The sequence below is a fragment of the Trachemys scripta genome, chromosome 7, assembly GCF_013100865.1.
Source record: "Trachemys scripta elegans isolate TJP31775 chromosome 7, CAS_Tse_1.0, whole genome shotgun sequence".
Lineage (NCBI taxonomy): Eukaryota > Metazoa > Chordata > Testudines > Emydidae > Trachemys > Trachemys scripta.
The window spans coordinates 24720637-24742596 of record NC_048304.1 but is presented as its reverse complement, the minus strand read 5'-3'; the positions used below and the strand labels follow the sequence as shown (position 1 = coordinate 24742596).

At 42.1% G+C, this 21960-nt stretch overlaps 1 protein-coding gene across 1 annotated transcript in view; it reads right to left on the bottom strand.

Moving 5' to 3' along the window:
- DNAH12 (dynein axonemal heavy chain 12) overlaps positions 1-21960 on the bottom strand; it is a 177999-nt gene that overhangs the window by 131105 nt on the left and 24934 nt on the right. Inside the window, exons 7-15 of the mRNA XM_034776707.1 lie at positions 21556-21714; positions 20577-20772; positions 19469-19657; positions 8147-8303; positions 7935-8026; positions 7499-7677; positions 6449-6584; positions 2921-3046; positions 217-351 (exon numbers count right to left, since the gene is read on the bottom strand). Of these exons, the coding sequence (XP_034632598.1) occupies positions 217-351; positions 2921-3046; positions 6449-6584; positions 7499-7677; positions 7935-8026; positions 8147-8303; positions 19469-19657; positions 20577-20772; positions 21556-21714 (1369 nt within the window). The remainder of the gene's footprint in view (positions 1-216; positions 352-2920; positions 3047-6448; positions 6585-7498; positions 7678-7934; positions 8027-8146; positions 8304-19468; positions 19658-20576; positions 20773-21555; positions 21715-21960) is intronic.

Below are 21960 nucleotides of genomic sequence, written 5' to 3'. Positions count from 1 at the left end.
TTATGGTAAATTTCCCCTCCAATCAGAATATTAGTGTCACTATGGTAGTTAGCGCAAAAGTGGGTGTCTAATGAGTTTCATCAGCATAACAGTACAGCAATAGAACTTTAACATTTAACTTTGTGTTTGCTACATCCTTTTTTAAAATCACAATCCTATTTCTTGTATTAAGCATATGTGACTCTTTGAACCCCCTTTATACTATGTTTATCAGACCTGTTGCATACGATCCAGTTCTGAGAATTCTGTAAACTCTTCCATACGGCGAGTCTGCTTTTCTAGTTCCAAAATAAGCTTCTCGCGTTTGGCCAGTAGTTCACTTTCACCTTTACGTTTAGATTGTTCAATCAGCTATAAAATAGATAATTTAAATGTGTTAAAAGAGAAGAATCTTGCAGTAGACATTTGAGTGATCAAACATGTGGCATCAGTGTCTTGTAAATAAGTGTTATCAGCATGGATAGAGAGAAAATAAATAGTACAGACAGATTACATCCCTTGCAATAACTGAAGTACTTTGAGAAGCTTTTGTTCACACAGATCCCACTGTGGGTAAGTGACTAGCAGTTACTCAAAGAGGTAGGTGATAGGAGTTTTATCTAAATAGCAACTGTAGAAGAGTCCTGCAGAGCAAATTAGGCATCTGACCGAGAAGTTGTGACAATGGACTAGTAATTGGTAAACGTATGATCCTAACCACAAGTAGCTTCTCTACAAATTTCAGCAATAAGCACTTCTCTGAAACAAGCCAGAGATGTCAACTGGGCCCTCGTAGAATACGCGCTAATTTAAGAGGGAAGAGGTAGTTTATTTAAAAAAATGGAAATTTGAATGCAGTCTGCAACTAGAACTGAGCAAATAGTTCATTTTTCAATTCAGGGACTAAACTGAAAACCAATAGGCAAAGTCTGAGCCCATATAGAAATGAAATATGGTGCTGCAAAAGCTGGAAACCAAGAACATGAGACCTTTCTCAAACATGGGATCTGTGACGAGATGGACTCCTTCCAAAACTATTCTTGGAAATCAACATAGGTGAAGGCAGAGATCTCGTATGAGAAGTGCTCCTGCTTCCATGCAAAAATGATTATGCAGATGAACAGAATTACTCTAAAGGGGGGAGGCAATTCCGGAGTTGTAGAAATAGGAAAAGTCTCCGCCCAACAGCATGAGAGATAGGCACTGGTGCCGTAGAGGTTGGATGCAGAGAGATTCTCATCTTCAGTACCTTGGGCTCCAATACCAAGAGACTCCTGGCTATTGCAGAAAAAGGAGACAGCCACCAAGGGGGACTCCAGTTCTGGAGTGATAGTAAGGTCTGCAGGAAATGTAAAACCAGCCTTAGTAGATGAAGGAGACTGTACTGACAATGACAGGGCTATGTACAATGGTACAAATACTGGAGTCTCAGCAGAAATATTGTCAAGATATGATACCAATGACAATGGGGCAGAGGAAGCAAGCATGGTACCAATGTGGTTTCAAAGGAGCCAGTTTAGATAAGTAAGCATGATGGGTTTTAGCCTTCTTGGGCAGTACTGGAAATGGCAACAAGTGCTGAGCCCTATCTGAAGATCTTTGCTCCTTCTGCCTTGGACAGCAGGAGTCACTGACTGAGCTGAGGAGAATGGATAAGAAGGCTTGATAGCAACATGAGGTCTCATAGAGCTAGCAGATCCCTTAGCTCCCAGAGTGGAGTTTCTTCCTGTTTCAAAGCTGATTTTATTGAGTGCCATTGCTATAAGAAACTGCTTCTTAGGTGGTACCTCAGAGTCAGACACACTTCATATTGACCTTTCTGTAAAAAATAATTTTAAAACAAGCATCACAAGCCCTGTCTGTGAGTTCAGTAAAACAAATACAGATGGCACACATGGTAGGGATATGAGACTCCTCTAAACAAAATAAACATTTTGTACTCACATCACTGGAGCATAAGAGTCTTGGCACATTTTAAAGCCCAAAGATGTGCTCTCTGCCTTCGGACATATTCCTCAGTACCAAAGCAAGACTCAAAGAAAGAAAAGTGCTTTGGATTTTTTTCACCCACCAGGCTTAAATAAAACTTTTTTAAAAACTACACAAACTCTAAGCTAAGTAAGTATAACCTTAAAGTATCTAAGAGTCATGGGAAAGCATGGGGATACTATGAACTCCAACTTGCAACCATGGGCAGTAAGAAAGAACTACAATATGAACCATGTGGACTATTGCTCGAAGAAGTGGTGGAAGGTTAAGAAAGTAATCTATTATGGATCTGGATCACAGAAAAACATCAACAGTTGCATATTCCTCATTAGTAAACTTTCATCGAATAATTGGAATTCCTAATTCTTATTTATCTAGAGAACAAAGTCACATGAAAAAATTAATATCCAGTACATTTAGAAAGAAAATAATGCAATAATTTCTTCATATAGCATGTAACCATGGTTGAATTTTTAAAAGGCCTGGATAAATCCCTCACACATCATGATGATAAGTGTGCAAATTAAAAGGATGATATTCATTTCTCATACTTTTTGGGGTCTGGAAGGAATTTTCTCCAGTATAAAGTATTAGACAATTGGCTAAGTGCATAGTAGTGAATTTTTATCTTCCTCTGAATTATCAGGTATTGACCACAGTAGAAGATAGATACCAGACTTGCCAAAGACTTTAAGCTCAAATGACAGTTCTAATTTTCTATATTTGTAGCCTGCTGGTACTTGCTAAATATCTAATTATTATAGTCTCCATTAGTGCACTGGCTTCTTATAAATACATAAACCTGGTACCATGGTATTTGAGTGCCTTATAATGAATGTTATTATACACATTTGGACTGGACAACAGTTAGCAGCAGTGAAAATAAATTGTTCAAATACAGTACAAGGCCTAACAAATTAGAATATATAATGTACAAAGAAATTATCTTTACATCATCATGTTCATCAAAGATGGGATTAATCTTCTGAGGCCACAGTAAGACTGTTGCATTCAGTGCCAGATCTTCAGGATCAAATATATAAACATCTAAAAGGTAATTCATTCGCCTTTGGCATTCCTATAAAAGAGATTCCACAAAAGCTGATATTTCACATTTGCTTATACCGTAGTATAGAATTTATGAAGGAAAAACAGTGAATTCAGACCCATAATCCCTTGTTCCTCATTATTCTGGTCCAAGGATGAAATCCTGGACTCACTGATGTCATTACCAAAACTCTCATTGACTTCAATGGGCGTCCCGGATTTTGCCTCAAGACTATAAATTATCAAGGAACTGACCTCTCATTGCTTTGAAAGGCAATGTAAAATGGAAAGTTTGTATGCAGAATCTTAGCATGTGTCTTCTCTGAAACTTTTTTCCCCTACAGAGATCAGATCTCAGCTGCTGAGTACTATGCTTCTTGATCTCTCCTTTTTTAAGAGGCTATAATAATATAGGTTTCACGGAGTTTGGGGGAGACAATGCCTGCACCCCCGGCTGCCTGCGATTCACCATGACTCTCAGCCAGCCAGTAAAACAGAAGGTTTATTTAGACGACAGGAATACAGTCCAAGACAGGTCTTGCAGGTACAGACAACAGGACCCCCTCAGTCAGGACCATCTTGGGAGGTCTCCAGGGAGGCCAGAGCCCCGTCTGGGCTCCCCTCCATTTTCCCAGCCAGCTCCAAACTGAAAACTCTCCAGCCCCTCCTCTCGCCTTTGTCTCTTTCCCAGGCCAGGAGGCCCCCCGATCTCTTTGTTCTCCAACACCTTCAGTTGGCACCTTTGCAGAGGAGGGGCCCAGGCCATCAGTTGCGGGGAGACAGAGTGTTGGCCATTTTTTGTGCAGACAGCATCACACTGGCCCCCTAGGGCTCTGCAACAATCACACACACCCCCAAACACTCGAGAAATGCATAGGAGAAAGTGAGGCACCCACACAGCACTCAGAGAAAACATTAAGAATGTTCCCACTTCGTCACAATAGGTAATATAAAATTACACGTTGTTGTGTAGTTTCTTTTAAGTTAAATAAAGTTCAATTTTTAAAAAATTAGAAATCTATTAGAAAAGCATAAGATATTCAAGTTTATGCCTCCCTTAATGTATAAACTTCTCTTATCTGACCATATTCTATTAACTTAATGTCTGTCTGAGGAAATCCTACTACTTAGCACATATGCTCATCCTGCAGCATATGTTTTGTTTGTCATATATGGCTTCAGCATCAAAGTGGAAAATCTGATTACACATCACCTTGATCCAGAGTACAGAACAAATCAAAGATCCACTTGCCTCTGAAATTTTAGGACTAGAGTGGAGCTATAGTATTGTTTGAATACTGTTTCTCTCACAATTTGAAATATAATATTTCCTATTTTTCCTCCAAGAATCAGCAGTCACAGCTCAAGAGCTAAATAGAAGCATCCTCTTGTCAATCCCATCCAAACAATAAAAGGCTCATCTCTGACATCTACAGACAAAATTTTAAACACAAGAGGCTGGCTGCTGCTGTAAAAAACCTGCACATTAACAAATTTGTATGTACCAACTGGTACCCATTTGTGTCCCCAATTATCATATTTACACATGTAAATGTAGTTTAATATGTGAGTGTGTATTTTTTGCAGATACAATCAGCTTCTAGTTTTTATAAATTTGGTCTTTAAAGTCAGGACTTAGAGACAGCCTCTAACTTGAGTGTCCTGCAAAAGACACATTGTGATAAAAATAAAACTTCAAGTCCAGCTCATCTGAGCTATACACCTCTACCCCGATATAATACGGTCCAATAGAATGCGAATTCGGATATAACGCGGTAAAACAGCGCTCCAGGGGACGGGGCTGCTTTACCTTGTTATATCCGAATTCGTGTTACCGCAAGCGGTTCCTCTTTGTCCCCTCTCCCCATTACTTGCTGCGGCCTGCCCCAGGGCCTCCCCGCCCCAGCTCACCTCCGCTCCGCCTCCTCCCATGAGCGCGCCGCAGCTCTGCTTCTCCCTCCCAGGCTTGCCATGCAAACAGCTGATTGGTGCAGCAAGCCTGGGAGGAAGGAGAAGCGGAACTGAGCGGCGTGCTTGTGGGAGGAGGCGGCGGAGCGGAGGTGAGCTGGGGCGGGGAGCAGTTCCTCTGCGCCCCCCCCCCTTACTTGCTGCGGCCCCCCTGCCCCAGCCGACCTCTGCCTCCGCCTCCTCCCACAAGCACGCTGCTCAGCTCCGCTTCTCCTCCCTCCCAGGCTTGCCACGCAAAACAGCTGATTAGCGCGGCAAGCCTGGAAGGGAGTGGCGGGAAGTGGAGCTGCGGCGCGCTCGTGGGAGGAGATGGAGCAGAGGTGAGCTGGGGGGAGGGCCGCAGCAAGTAACAGGGGGCACAGAGGAACTGCTCCCCACTCCAGCTCATCTCCGCCTCCTCCCCTGAGCACGCCGCCGCCGCTCCGCTCCCCCCCGACCTTTCCAGGCTTGCCGGGCCAAACAGCTGATTGGCGTAGCAAGCCTGGGGTGGGGAGGAGGAGAAGCTGGGGCGGGGAGCGGTAAAAGCGGTTCCTCTCTCTACCCCGATGTAACGCGGTCTCACCTATAACACAGTGAGATTTTTTTGGCTCCCGAGGACCGCGTTATATCGGGGTAGAGGTGTAATTGAAGGAAAATCTTGCCCATCCTCTACATGCATGTAAGCAAAGGAGGGGTAGGGGCGAGATGTATAAAGTTCACACAGAGGAAGCATTCATCTTGTGTTGCATGGATCCCAGATCTCCATGGTGTCCTTAAACTCCAGTTAACCAGAGCTTTTGGTTCATCGGGGGTACAGTGTACTATATATTTAGACAATGCCTAAACACATATAAAAACATGCTATGTAGCAAAGATCTATATACAGGTCAGGGACAGCGGACTTGCCATTGCACACAGTCAGAATGTGAGGGGGACTTTCCCACATGTGACGGGAACTCAAAAAGATTAGGCCTGAATAAAGACTGGGAGTGGTTGGGTCATTACAAAACCTAAACTTAATTTCCTCCATACTAATTTCTCCCTACTGTTACTCACACCTTCTTGTCAACTGTCTGTAATGGGCCACTCTCTTACCACTTCAAAAAAGTTATTTTTCCTCCCTTGGTATCCTGCTGTTAATTGATTTATCTCGTTAGACTGACCTCACACTTGGTAAAGCAACCCCCATCCTTTCATGTATTTATACCTGCTCCTGTATTTTTCACTTCATGCTTCTGATGAAGTGGGTTCTAGCCCATGAAAGCTTATGCCCAAATAAATTTGTTAGTCTCTAAAGTGCCACAAGGACTCCTCGTTGTTTTTTCAAAAAGCATTGAGGACATTCTAGCCTGGTGGCTGGAATAGCAACTGAGGACAGCTCCATTGTTACAGGAAATTTTTGATCCCCAGCTCCACAGAAACTCCCCAGTGTACAGGACTGCTTGTTTGGAGAAGGATTTAAGCCAAAAGAAATATAGACATTTACCTTGATTTTTATGAGCAGTTCCTGAATACCTGTGGTTTTTGCCTTTTCTACGTAAGCTATCATTTCCATCATTTCTTCTGTGGTCTCAGGAACTTTTAATGCACGCTCTTTAATTGTTTCAAATTCCTTGCATATTCTGTAAAATCATGTCAAAGTTTAAGATTTTGTTTAACTTGGTTTCTAGCTGAGCCATAATACCAGCAATATGTGTATAACAATTACCAAGCATTCCTGGAACTATTGTTCCAATTATCTCTTTAAAATCACTGGGCCACGTCCATCTCTGGTGTAATTCCGTGATTTCAGTGTGACAGGGAATTTGGTCAATTAGCTGTAAGAGTCATATAAGTCCCTTTACTTTTACCTTTCTAATAACTCTTAAAATATTTGTTATACAGTTGTTACAGAATTTTTTTTTCTTTTTTTAAAATAAATACATTGAAACTTAAGCATAGTATTAGGGCCATATATTATTCATTCTCTCTCTCTCTCTCTCTCTCTCTCTCTCTCACACACACACACATGGTCTGCTTTGCATTATAAGAATGTAACCCATTTTGTCATTCTTGTGACATGGCATCATAAATTTTGAATAGTATTTGAGAATTTTATCATGCCATCATACATTTTGATTTATTTCTTAACAGTTCATCCCTTACATGTATAGATAATCTATAGATGTGTCTCATGTATACAGAGCTTCAAGAAATCTAGAAGTCCCTTCCTCTGGCTGACTCTGGCACTTTACACTTGGGAAGCCAAGAATGCAGTGAAGTAGATCTCTTGCCAGGCAGTTTTCCCAAAGCCTGCCAGCTCTGATAGAAAGGTTGTGCTCTTGCTGGAGTTAGGGCCTGAAGTTCAGTAAAGAGATACCAGCCAATGTAACTCCCCTGAGATACTACTGACATTCTGTTAACCAGGAGTTTTGGTTAATCAAGGGAGTAAAGTACTGTATATATTTATACAATGCCTATACAACAGAAATGCAACTATGTTAAATAATATTCCTTTCCACGAAAGTGGTGGTTTATAGCAAGAAAGTATACTCACTTTTCATTTTCCGCTCTGTGATTAGCAACTATTATCTCCATTAGTATATTTGCAAAGCTTTTTGCTTTATCAGTCAAACCCTGTTTCAAATCATCACAGTCCAAACGTACCATAGGGAAATGAGCTAGTAGTGGCAAACTCATGATTTCCTTAGCAAGGCTGAGGAACTCATCTATAAACTTCAAAATGACATGTACACACGTTAAGTTGCAGAAACATTCTTTAAAATATTTAGATCTATTAATAAGATTTATAAATTCTTAAAAAAGCTTTAAAAATAATACTTTATTCTGATTACCATATTTATTCGGAAAAAAAATCCACTTGTGGATACTCAATATGTTTTTGTGAGCTTAACGGCTGTTCGCCTATTTTTCTCTATTTTTTTAATTATTGCAAAGAAAAATCATAAATAAAATGTAGAATTAAAACTTACAGCAGTATATTCATCAAAACTGTGTTCTTCTGCTTCAAAGCTCTCTATTCGTGTGTCTGCTATACCATCTACAAGCCAACCATACCTTTCAACTGTAATGTAATAAACACATTGAAACCACAATGCATGTACATAAAAGTAGGCTAATTATTTCACAAAATTAACTTCAAGTACTAACGTTCTCATACAAAACGCAGTCTTCGCTCGCTTACCATATCTTTCAAAATGTTCTTTTGGACCTTCCAAGTTGGCCTGGATTGCTCTCTTTAGTGTAGATGAGGCCCAAGCTAGGACATGGTCAGCAAGTTCAGTGTCAAGAGTTACAACAGTGGCCCCGCCAGATAGCCAAGAATGTACTGTTTGAACATTCTAACAGAAGCAGAAAATGACAATGATATTAAAAAAGTAAAAGAATAACAATACAAAATGTAGATACATGTTCCTAAAACATAACTTGGAAAGTTTTTTTTTAAAACTGGGCTTGCTGCTATTATTTATTTGTGTTGCAAAATCACAAGAGGCCCCAATCAAGATCAGGGCCCCATTGTGCTAGGGACCACATGCACACATGCACACCGAGACTCCCTGCCCCAAGAGCCTACAATCTAAACAAACAATGTATTATTCCCATTTTACGGATGAGGAACAGAGGCACAAAGAGATATACGGTTACATTCCAACACCCTTACTCTGTGGTTAGCCCCACTGAAATCAATTAGGCTACTTCCAGAGTAACATATCACTCAGCATGAATAAGGTTGTTGAAATCTAGCCCTCAGGTACTTGCCCAAAGTCACCCAGGAAGTCTGTGGCAAATCTCAAGTCCCAGTCCAGTATCTTAACTATAAGGCTTTAAACCTTCACACTTTAATTTAAGGGACTGGAAGTGTTAGCTATTTAACAGATATATCCTTTATCCGAAATGTTAGTCATTTTGAATTAAGTTGATGATAATAACAAAAACAAAAGAAAAAAAATCAGACTTTTAAAGTAAAAATCCCTCCTCCTCTCCACTGCTTAGTTCTACAGACAGCATAGAGTCTTTCATGACAAACATGACCAGAATTACTAATGTTAAAAAAACAAAACAAAACCCAGAATTTTCACTTATTATAATTAAAACACTTTCAGGCCGTCTAAATACATGAAAAAGAACAAAATAAAAAAGGATGAGGGGAGGACACACCCATTTCTTTTTCCTTTAAAGGTCACCTTTAAGTTAAAATTCACCTTTAGGGGCAAGCTTCAGCCTAGCTTTCATATATATTTCTGTAAATATTGCACATGCACATACATAGCCCTCACTTTACAGGTGCAAACACACATGTGCAAACTTTAAAAAAAATTCTAACATCTGTGTACAAGCAAAATACAGTCACCAACTTTTTTCTGTAACTGTTGTTCCTCAAGTTGTGTTGCACATATCCATTCAACTGTAGGTGCGTACGTGCCTTGTGCACAGTTATCAGATTTTTCCCTCAGCAGTACCTGTTCATGTGGCGTGAGTGCCCTCTGTTGCCTCATGCCATTGCATGCAGGTATAAAGGGAGAAGCCGCTCCCAACCCCCCATAGTTCCTTCTTATAGGAAACAGAAAGGAAGGAGGGAGGGTTGTGGAATGGACATATGCAACACATATCAAAGAACAACAGTTACAGAAAAGGGTTAGTCACTGTTTCTTCTTCTTCAAATGACTGCACATGTCCATTCCACTGTAGGTGACTCACAAGCAATTCAAACCGGAGGTGGGTTTGGAATCTACTTGAACGGGGATTGTAGGACCACCTGTCCAAATCTGGCATCATCTCTAGACTGATGAGAGAGAGGGCATAGTGCAAGGCAAACATATGGCTCAATGACCAGGTGGCTGCCTTACAAACATCCAGGATGAGCCAGAAAGGCCTTGGAAGCTGCCTGTGATCTGGTCAAATGAGCCAACACTCTACTTTGGGTGAAATACCAGCCTTTCAGTAGCATAGATGAATACAGCTGGAAATCCAGGAAGAGATCCTTTGGGTGGATACTGAATGACCCTTTATTCTGTCCAAAACTACAATGAAAAGTCTTGATAAAGACTTAACTGGCTTAGTCTGATCCAGGTAAAAAGCTAAAGCTTTTCTAACATCTAGAGCAGTGCTTCTCAAAGTCGGTCTGCCGCTTGTTCAGGGAAAGTCCGGGCCAGTTTGTTTACCTGCCGCGTCCGCAGGTTCGGACGATCGCGGCTCCCACTGGCCGCAGTTCACTGTCCCAGGCCAATGGGGGCTGCGGGAAGGGTGGCCAGCACATCCCTTGGCCCGTACCGCTTCCCGCAGCCCCCATTGGCCTGGAGCGGCGAACCGTGGCCAGTGGGAGCTGCGATCAGCCGAACCTGAGGACGCGGCAGGTAAACAAACCGGCCCAGACTACCAGGGGCTTTCCCTGAACAAGCGGCAGTCTGGCTTTGAGAAGCACTGATCTAGAGTACAAAGTTTTTCTTAATTTTTACAAGAACGAGAAAGAAAATCAGTAAATAAATTGCTTGGTTAATGTGGAAACTGGAAACCACTTGAGTCAGGAACTTTGGATGAAATTGAAAGAGAACTTTGTCTCTAAAAAAAATCCTGTAAGGAGGTTCTGATACCAAGGCTCACAGTTCCCCTACTCTCCTGGCTGAGGTAATAGCAACCAAGAAAGCCACCTTGATAGAAAGGTGTTACAGAGAATAGATTTCCAGCTGCTCAAAGGGAAGACCCATCAACTTTGATAGAACTAAATTTAAATTTCTACGGGGGGGGGGGAGGAATCGGGCTGTATACCTGTGTATATAATCTGTCCAAACCCTTCAGAACCCTGATGGGCATAAGGTTTATAAAAAAAGCGAGCAGTTATCCACGGGAGGGTGGAAAGTTGAGATAGCTGCAAAGTGGACTCTGATGGAACTAACAGCTAACCCTTATTGCTTCAGAAACAATAATCCATTATCTGGTGAATAGAAGCTTGAGCCAGGGAAACACCTCTCTGTGTGGGTCAAATGGAGAATCTTGTCTATTTAGGAAGGTAAGCAGTTCTAGTTGAAGACTTTCTCTATTTAGAAGAACTTCCTGCACTCCCTTAGAGCAACCTCCTTCCAAGGGTGTAAGCCATAAAGCATCCATGCTGACAGGTGGAGGGCATGCAGGAGGGATGAAGTAGGAGGCTGTGGTCCTGGGAAATCACATCTGCATCCCACAAGAGTGACAGTGGAAATCTTAGAGCTATTAGAGTCAAAACCCAATGCTGATTGGCCCATGCTGGGGCTATTGGTATATGGCGAGAACGGACTTGTTTGACGTCAGACAAGACCTTGAACAGGAATGGCAGGAAGACAGAGAGCATGCCCTTCAACCAGGATAGGAGGAAGGCATCTGTCAATGAACCTGAGTTGTTGCCTGCTTGGGAACAAAAAAAAAAAAGATTACTTTATTGTTCGCTTTTGTTGCTAACAGGAGGAGTCCTCCACAGCTGGAAAATGGAACTGGACACTTCTGGATGAAGAGAACACCCATAGTGATTGGTGAATTACCTGGTTAAGTGATCTGTAAGAGTATTCTGAATTCCTAGAAGGTAAGCAGCTTTAAGGCTGATAAAACTGGCAATGCAAAAATTCCAAAGCAGAATTGCCTCTTGGCATAACTTTTGTGGACTGGACTCCACCTTGTTTGGTTACATGACTGCTGTGTTGGTGAACACCAACAAATTTTGACCTTGGACATGTGGAAGGAATGCTATGCAAGCCAAATGGATGGCCCAACGCTCCCTAATATGCATAGGAATTTTAGATTTTGGAAAGACCAAAGATCTTGCATCTGAAAGGGGTCCTAAGTGAGCTCCACCAACCTAAATTTGATGCATCAGTGACTAGGGTGATTGCCTATTCTGGAGAAGCAAAGGGAACTCCCACACAACCCCCTGAAGGTTCTACCTACCAGTCCAGGGAGAACAAGACCTGAATAGTACTTGAATAACCATTTCTATATGATGGCAGGCTGATGACTACACCACAGCTAACCAACCTTGTAGCTCCTTGAAGTGCATTCTGGCATGCTGCACCACACAAATGCACACTGCCATATGCCTTAGAAGTTTGATGCAGTTTCGTAATGTAGTGACAGGATGTACCTTTAGAGCTACAGCAACAACCTCCATTGTTTGGAATCTCAGCCTTAGCAGGAAAGCCCTGGCCTTTGTAGAGTCCTGGACTGCTCCAATAAATTCTATTCTCTGTACAGGAGTCAGGGTAGATTTCTGCTTAACGATTAGGAACCTGTCTGTCAAAGGTGGACTGTATAGTTGCCATACTAGCCAGTTGTCTAGGTAAGACTCCTGACTTTTGCAGGAATGCTGCTACCACAGTCATGCACTTCATTGAACACATCAGGAACTATTGACAGGCCCTAGGGCAATATTGTGAATTGTCAGTGGGATCCATTGACCACAAATCTGAGGAATTTTCAGTGGCTCTAGGGAATTGCCATGTGAAAATAAGGGTCTTAAGTCGAGAGCAGCATACCAGTAACCGGGATCTAGGGAAGGGATAACAGAAGCTAGAGTGACCATCCAGAATTTTATTTTCTTTAGGATCTTGGCTAGCAGTCTTAGATCTAAAATGGGTCTGAGACCGCTCTTTGCTTCAGAATTATGAAGAATCGGGACTAAAATCCTTGCCTCTGAGCAACATGGGAACTTCCTCTATGGCCCCCATGAGAAGGAGAGACTGGACTTCCTGAAGTAGAACATTCTCATGACAGTGGTCCCTGAAGTCAGATGGGGAAGGGGGGTGGGAAGGAGGAATAGAAACAAATTAAAGGGTGTATCCCAGTTCCATCGTGCTTAGGACCCAGTGATCCATGATGATGCGGGACCAAGCACTTAGGAAGAGGGACAGATGGTTGGCAAATATTGGGGTGGAAAAAGATATTCTGGGTAGTGGTTGACTGCTTTTAACAGATCAAAATGTTTGTTTAGAGGACCCAGTTTACCTAGATGAACTGGCAGTTACAGAAGAGGAAGGAGGAGGAAGATGCCTCTTGTAATTTCTGCCCCTTTTCCTGAACAGGTCCTGGGTAAGAGACATGAAAGGCGGAAACCACTGGGTCTGCTGCAGGCAGAACTGTTTTCTTTTTGTCATTAGTGTATAAATCCCCAGAGACTTAAGGGCTGCTCTTGAATCCTTAAGACTATGTAGTCTCTCATCAGTCTTTTTAGAAAAGAGCAAGAGGCCTTCAAATGGGAGGTCTTGGAGGGTTTGTTGCACCTCTGGGAGAAGACATGACAACTGCAGCCAAGACGAATGCCACATGACAATGATGGCAGAAACCATAGCTCGAGCCGCAGAGTCTGCCACATCTAGACTTGCTGCAAGCTGTTCTGGGAACTAAATTGCCCCCTCCTCCATCATAGCAGTGAACTCCTGCTTTACCTCATCCGGAAGCCTGTCCTTAAATTCCACATTATCCCACAGGCTAAATTTGTACTGACCCAACAGAGCCTGCTGGTTCATGATTCTAAACTGTAAACCTCCCGTAGAATAAAGCTTCCTTCAGAATAGGTCCAGTTTCTTTGCTTCTTTCCCTTTGGCATTGAGCCCTGGTGTCTCTGTCTCTCTTTTTCATTAGCAGCAGAGAGTTCCAGGGAGCCTGGAAGAGGATGGTTACAAAAATGTTCAAACCCCTGTGAAGGGACTGTTCTTCACCCTTTTTGCAGTGGGAGGAAGGGAAGACACAGTCTGCCATAATGCCCTGACAAGATCCAGAATTGCCTCATTAACAGGGAGAGTTACCCAAGAGGGTCCCGAAGAGGCTAAAATGTCCACAAACCTGTGTGATTTTTCTTTTACCTCTTCCAGTTGGATATCCAAAGCTGCAGCCACCCTCCTCAACAAGTCAGCAAGCAGAGCTGTAAACAGGGGAGTTTGAGTGGGAGTTTGCAGGGGGAATTTGGGGGAAGACTAAGAGAGGCAGGCAGAAGATCAGGGTACGTCTATACTTATCTCCGGGTCCGGCGGTAAGCAATTGATCTTCTGGGATCGATTTATCGTGTCCTGTCTAGACACAATAAATCGATCCCGGATCGATCCCGGAAGTGCTCGCCGTCGACGCCGGTACTCCTGCTCCGCGAGAGGAGTACGCGGAGTCAACGGGGGAGCCTGCCTGCCACGTGTGGACCCGAGGTAAATTCAACTAAGATACTTCAACTTCAGCTACGTTATTCATGTAGCTGAAGTTGCATATCTTAGTTCGAAGTGGGGGGTTAGTGTGGACCAGCCCTCAGACAGGCTAGTGAAGGGCGTGTGCAGTATTCTAGCAGTGTTTTGGTGCTTGTTGGGGGTTTGTTTTGCTGTGGGTGGTGGTGTTTTGGTTTGGTTTGTGTTTCCCAGATTTACAGGATTTAGGTGAGAAGTCTATGACAGATACAGAGGCAGCAGTGGTAGTGACCCAAGCAGTGGAAGACACAATGAAGATGACTGGATGTGGAAGCTGCGGCATGTACATGATCCTGGAGGGGGTACCTGATAAGAGTTTCATCTGCATGAAGTGCCGCCTGATACAGCTGATAGAAGAAAAGAACCGAGGATTGGAGATGCAGGTGGAAACTCTGGTTGAGTTTAGAAGGGGGTTCGAGCGGATGATGGCACAAAGACATGAGAAGTCTGAATGGAAAAGCTCAGACTTGCAGATGGAAGCAGGACCAAAGAACTCTGAGGGGAGACTGCTGGGTGAGGAAAGTGGACAGTAGAAGCATGTGACTAAGAGAACCAGGCAGAGGAAAAGATGGGCTAGTGAAGGAGAAATAGAGCTCAGGAACAGGTTTGCGGAGTTGGAAAATGAAGAAGGGGCACAGCAGGTGGTCGCTGAAGGTGAGAGGGCAAAGAAGAGAAGAGCAGCTAGTCCTATAAGAAGAGGGGAAGAGTCAATGGAGATAACACCAAACATGAGCACCAAGAGGATACAGGATGGATTGCGGAGGACTGCAAGGGTGAATAGGAATCGAGAGGACTTGCAGCCAGAGGGAACAGGGGATAGACCGGAGAATCGCACCGTCACCAGGAGAAGGCAGGTCTACGTGATTGGAGACTCCTTACTGAGAAGAACAGACAAGCCTGTAACCAGAGCTGATCCAGAGAACAGAAGGATTTGCTGTCTGCCGGGTACTAAGATGTGGACCTGAGGCTGAAGAGGATCCTAACGGGAGCGGGAAAGAATCCACTGATTGTCCTTCATGTGGGAACGAATGATACAGCTAGATTCTCACTGGAACGTATCAAGGGAGACTATGCCAGGCTGAGGAAGACGCTTAAGGAAATCGAGGCTCAGGTGATCTTCAGTGGGATTCTGCCTATTCCTAGAGAAGGGCAACAAAGGTGTGACAAGATTATGACGATCAACAGATGGCTCGGGCAGTGGTGCTATAAGGAGGTCTTTGGGATGTATGGCCATTGGGAGGCATTCATGGACAGAGAACTGTTCTCTTGGGATGGACTTCACCTGAGTAGGGAGGGAAATAGACTTCTAGGATGGAAGCTGGCACAACTGATTAAGAGAGCTTTAAACTAGGAATTGGGGGGAGATGGTTGGGAGATGTCCAGGTAATCTCCACGCCGGATTTTAACTTTGAAAGGGAAGAAAACGAAGTAAGAAAGGATACAGCCATGGGTAGGAGAATGGACATATGGAGGAAGGATAGTGTAAATAACATTCTAATAGGTGATACTGGTGGTAGAATGTCTGGGCCTAATCGGATAAAGAATGTGAGCGAAGCCAAACAGCAAGAATTAAGATGTTTGTACACCAATGCGAGGAGCCTAGGTAACAAAATGGAGGAACTAGAGTTACTGGTGTAGGAAGTGAAACCGGATATTATAGGGATAATAGAAACATGGTGGAATAGTAGTCATGACTGGAGTACAGGTATGTGCTGTTTAGGAAAGACAGAAATAAAGGCAAAGATGGTGGAGTAGCATTGTATATCAATGATGAGGTAGACTATAAAGAAATAAGAAAGGATGGAATGGATAAGAGAGTCTGTCTGGGCAAAAATCACATTGGGGAAGAAAGCTACTAGAGCCTCTCCTGAGATAGTGCTTGGGGTGTGCTACAGACCACCGGGATCTGATTTGGATATGGATAGAGACCTTTTTAATGTTTTTAATGAAGTAAATACTAATGGGAATTGTGTGATCATGGGAGACTTTAACTTTCAGATATAGACTGGAGGACAAGTGCTAGTAATAATAATAGGGCTCAGATTTTCCTAGATGTGATAGCTGATGGATTCCTTCACCAAGTAGTTGCTGAACCACCAAGAGGGGATGCCATTTTAGATTTGGTTTTGATGAGTAGTGAGGACCTCAGAGAAGAAATGGTTATAGGGGACAACCTTGGTTTGAGCGATCATGAGCTAATTCAGTTTAAACTAAATGGAAGGATAAACAAAAATAGATCTGTGACTAGGATTTTTTATTTCAAAAGGGCTAACTTTAAAAAATTAAGGAAATTAGTTAGGGAAGTGGATTGGACTGAAGAACTTGGCGATCTAAAGGTGGAGGAGGCCTGGAATTACTTCAAGTCAAAGTTGCAGAAACTATCAGAAGCCTGTATCCCAAGAAAGGGGAAAAAATTCATAGGCAGGAGTTGTAGACCAAGCTGGATGAGCAAGCATTTCAGAGAGGTGATTAAGAAAAAGCAGAAAGTCTACAATGAGTGGAAGATGGGAGTGATCAGCAAGGAAAGCTACCTTATTGAGGTCAGAACATGTAGGGATAAAGTGAGAAAGGCCAAAAGCCATGTAGAGTTGGACCTTGCAAAGGGAATTAAAACCAATAGTAAAAGTTCTATAGCCATATAAATAAGAAGAAAACAAAGAAAGAAAAAGTGGGACTGCTAAACACTGAGGATGGAGTGGAGGTTAAGGATAATCTAGGCATGGCCCAATATCTAAACAAATACTTTGCCTCAGTCTTTAATGAGGCTAATGAGGAGCTTAGGGATAATAGTAGAATAACAAATGGGAATGAGGATATGGAGATAGATATTACCACATCTGAGGTAGAAGCCAAATTCGAACAGGGACTAAATTGGGGGGCCCAGATAATCGTCATCCAAGAATATTAAAGGAACTAGCACATGAAATTGCAAGCCTATTAGCAAGAATTTTAAATTAAATCAGTAAACTCAGGGAACTAAAGAGAATTCTTTCCTGGGTGTCTGGCTGGTGAGTCTTGCCCACACGCTCAGGGTTTAGCTGATCGCCATATTTGGGGTCGGGAAGGAATTTTCCTCCAGGGCAGATTGGTAGAGGCCCTGGGCATTTTTCACCTTCCTCTGCAGCGTGGGGCACGGGTCACTTGCTGGAAGATTCTCTGCATCCTGAAGTCTTTAAACCATGATTTGAGGACTTCAATGGCTCAGACACAGGTTTGATACAGGAGGGGGTGGGTGAGATTCTGTGGCCTGCGTTGTGCAGGAGGTCAGACTAGATAATCATAATGGTCCTTTCTTACCTTAAAGTCTATGATTCTATGATTAGAAAGGGGAGAAGCAGACTCTTGTCACCACCTCCTCAGGTGATGAAAAAGAACAGGCTAAGGGTTGTTGAGGTGGAGCCTTCTCCAATTCCTCCCTAGAAGAATACAGAGTACACAGTTCCCTGTGCATGGTACCAGTCCCGGTACTGGGCTTAGGTAGATGCTGCCTTGTTGTAAACATTCCCGATGCCCAGCCAATGTAGTAGGATGGGAAGGGAGTAAAGATGCTGTAGTCTGTAGAGGGAAGCCCCAAGGGTAGCAAAAGGCCCACTGAAATGGAGGTGGGACACAGTTATGTCCAGGGCATTGGTCCTTGGAATGCTGAGCATGGGGGCTGCTGAACAGATCAGCTTAGACACATAAGAGTTGACCTCAAAGACTAATGAAGAGCCCTCCTCCTCAAGCTGAGGAGGAGCGGACTCTGTCAGTACTGGAGAGACCGGTTCCAAGTCTGCAGATGGAGGAACTGGCGAGATCATCACTAGCTTCCCTCTAGATGGAATCCTCCTGAGGTGCACTTACTGTAGCAGCCACTGGTACTGAATGGTGCGTTGGGGCTCGAGCCGGAACCATTGAAGCGTATATGGCAGATCCCAGTATTGGTGAGGAATACTGTCCTGAATAGCTGGGGAAACCGGTACTGACAGGTTCAATAATTACTGAACTGCCTCAAAAGCCTTGGTCGTAGATGGCACCAGAAAAGAGTTCTTGGCTCTGTGGTATTGAAAGGTGCATCGGCACTTCAGGGATCAGTTTCAACGGGCCTATCCTAGGCTCTGGAGTGAGTGACCCCTCTTGGTTTAAGGACTATGCCTGGGAGTGCCTCTTCTTTGAGCATTCCTCTGTGTCATTGCCTCCACTTGTTGCTTTCACCGAAGAGCTAGACAATGCCGGTACTGAGTCTTTAGAAGACTTACATTGCCTCTTCTTTGGTATCGCTGACAAAGATCTGCCTCTTGATTCAGTCAGATCAAGGGGAGCACTCCTAACAGATCTGGACATGCTTGATACCTGGTCTGCGCAGGAAGGATCGGATGGTAGGCAAACTGCAGGCTCCATGAGCAGATTGTTGAGTCTAGTTGTCTTTTCTTTAAACAGAGCTCGAACCCCCTACAAATGTCACCTTTGTCACTCACATACACCTCCCCCAGACATTCAAGGCAGCTGGGATGCAGGTCATTCAGTGGCATAGACTTGTTACCTGAGTGACAGATCTTAAAGCCCAGAGAACAAGGCATGAGTCCAGTACCAGTACCAAAACGGAAACTGGTGATTCCGTGATACTAAATACTAACCTAAACTTACTATGTACAAAAACTCTAAACTAGCCTAAAACTAACACAACTGGTACTATATACACTAAAGAAGGTAGGACTTTCAAATGCAAGGATGGCAGTTCCAACAACCATTACTGGTGGTCTGAAGGAGGTCAGGGATGGCTCTGCCCTTTATACCTGCATGCAGGGGTGTGAGGCAGCAAAGGGCACTTATGCCACCCCAACAGGTACTGCTGAGGGAAAAATCTCCAACAACTGTGCATGAGATGTGCACAAACCTACAGTGGAATGGATGTTCAATCACTCAAAGAAGTAGTGTTGGGCTTTATGGGTCCAAACTCTATTTGTCAAGCTGCTCATAATGTTCTCACTGGGGAATAGTCTGTGAGACAGAGGGTATCCAGGCCTCCCTCTTCATAGTGTTTAGTGCATATGTTGCCATTGGCAGTAAATACTAACCATTAGATGGCACATAGGCAATCACTGGCTCCTGGTCCAAGGCACACCAAAACACACCTCAGAACTCAGCATCCTGACTGCCATAAGGAATCATGCTCTGCATTGCAGAACCCTTGCAGCAGAGACAATGCACCAGGCTACATCTCTGTTTCTAAACTCTCTTCTGGCCAGGCCAGGATATGATCCTAAATTATTAACATCTTCATATACTCTGTAACATTACACATACAAACTCCAGAGGTAAATATTAAACTGCACCTGCAGAGTCTGCCCTATCCGGGTCACTATAAACAGAATGGCTTCTTCCAGATCTTGAAAGCTTGGATAGAACTCCATTTTCTCATCATCAAAAGTCAATTCCATCTTAAACAATGGCAGCCATTTTTTGTCTTCAGGATCAAAGAGCTTCACATAAGCTTCAACGGTTCTTCTCAATAGCTCTTTCAGCTAGACAATACCACACATTGACTTTATTACACGAGAACACCGAAAACTATATATCTCTTCCACTTTTTAAATAAATCAGGATTTCCATTTTACTTCAGTATCTTGAGCCTTGCCCAGAGTCCAATTAAATCAATAGGAGTCCTTCAATTGACTTCAGTGGGCATTAGATCAGACCCTTAAAAGTAACACCTACTTCTGTCAAAGTGTTTTTATCTGCTATTGTTACAATAACACAACTAATATTACTAGTGCCCCCAAGCATTACTATAAATGACAGATAGAATATGATAATTAGTTTTCTTTAATTTTTGTTTGCTTACTTTGTGCATTTGAAAGCACTTTGTATATAGTTAGTTTCAACCTTTTTTCTATAATTTTTTTTCAGGGTTTGATCCTGAACACACTTACACACGAGCAACTTTTACCCCACTGAACATTATTGATATGTCTATGTATTTACATGACTAGGTCCTTCATCGGTTTCCCTTCTTTGTATGTGTGTGTTTGTTTTAAAATACAGCAGTAGGGTAGAGGATTTTTTAAAAAAATATGGGAAATATAATTTTGCAACCATGAAAACTGGCTGGGGAATTCATCAATTTTATCTCTTTTTTTTAACTGATTAGGTTTCAAGTGATTGAGTCTCTTGAAAGAGACTATCAAACTGTTTTATGTCCAAAATTTTCATTTGCTTTGGAGAAAATAAAAACACTTAATACTATCTGACAAAAGAATACAAAAAAAAACTTTTTAAAAATCTGACAATATATTTCCTAATCTAATTGGATTCCAGACAATAGAGAGTTAACAATAAGATTTTTAATTAAAAATAACAGATGGTATATTGAACTGGCTTATTTAAAAATCACCAGATTATTACATATAAAAGTTAACTATTGTAGGTTCAAAAGATATTCACCTGGTTAGACATAAGTGTAGCCACACAGTTATAGAAAGAATCAACTTTATCTGACTTTACACCCTCTAATGCCTCCTTTCTGGTGAAGAGATTGATAACTCTTGGATACCATGTGTTCAGTAATTTCTCTTCTGTTTTTGAACAGTTTAAAGAAACATCATTCTTCAGTGATTCACAATCAATTGGACCTTTCAAACTGTATATCAGAAAAGAAAAATGAAGGACTGATTTGAAAATTAAATTATACGATCTAACAGAACAACTGTGTAGAACAGGGATCTTAGTGTTGTACTATATCTACCAAACTATGCAGTCTATTCTTCCTTTAAAGAAAGGTAAGCCTAAGTGACCCTCTTATGGTCAGATTGAAAAGCCCCAAAAACTAAAGAAGAACTGATACTGGGAACAGGATCAGCAACAAAGATAAGGAAGATAAAACTGGATCTATCAACTACAAGACTGGAGAAAAATAACCAAATGTAAATAGTAAAGGGAACATGTAATAGTGGAAAATGAGGAAATGAGCACCGGTGAAGTTTCTCTACAGCTAGCAATCTTGCTAGAAGAGAATATATCAATTTCTTCAGGTAAAAATACAGGGAATCACTCCTACTATATGTCATGTCTTGGTCCACTGAAGTCAATGGGAATTTAGCCATTGAGTTCTACTGCTCATGCGCTGGCCCTAAGAGAATTAATGGGAGAACATACTTCCAATGTATTGATATTACTCATAATGTACAAGCAGATGAACTATTTGTTCACAGCATAGAGTAGGAAAATTATGTGAAATGTTTTACAGTGTGATGTTTCCTACTTATAGAACCTTAAAAAACCAAAATAACACATTAAGCATTTCATTATTCATATATCAAATTTAAATAAATAACAATTGCATAAATTTTTTATTATTGACTACAAAAACACTGCTCATATAGCCAACATTTATAATCTTTTAATTCAACAAAAGATATTTTACCTGACATTTGACAAGTCCACTATAAGTAATTTGGAAAATGTTGTGTAACCAATATCCAGTAAAACTTTCAGAGTAGGATGAAGAATGTGCAAGTTTGTGAGGATCTGACTTCTTGCTTGTATAAAACTGTTATGCCATGGTCTGGAAAAATCCAGACCTCTGAAAAAGTAAAAGCAACAAGTGGAGAGAACAAACAAAACAACATATTAAAGAACTTCAGTAAAATAGCCTCTAGATCTAAAAAGTGTGATTTTTAAAATAAAATAAATAAATTATATACACACACACACACACACACACTTATGCAGGCAAGGGTGTTATGCATATATCTTCAACATAATGTAGTGGAAGTTATGTAAATAAATTGTTATGTAAATAAACTCATCCATGAGATAATACACTCTA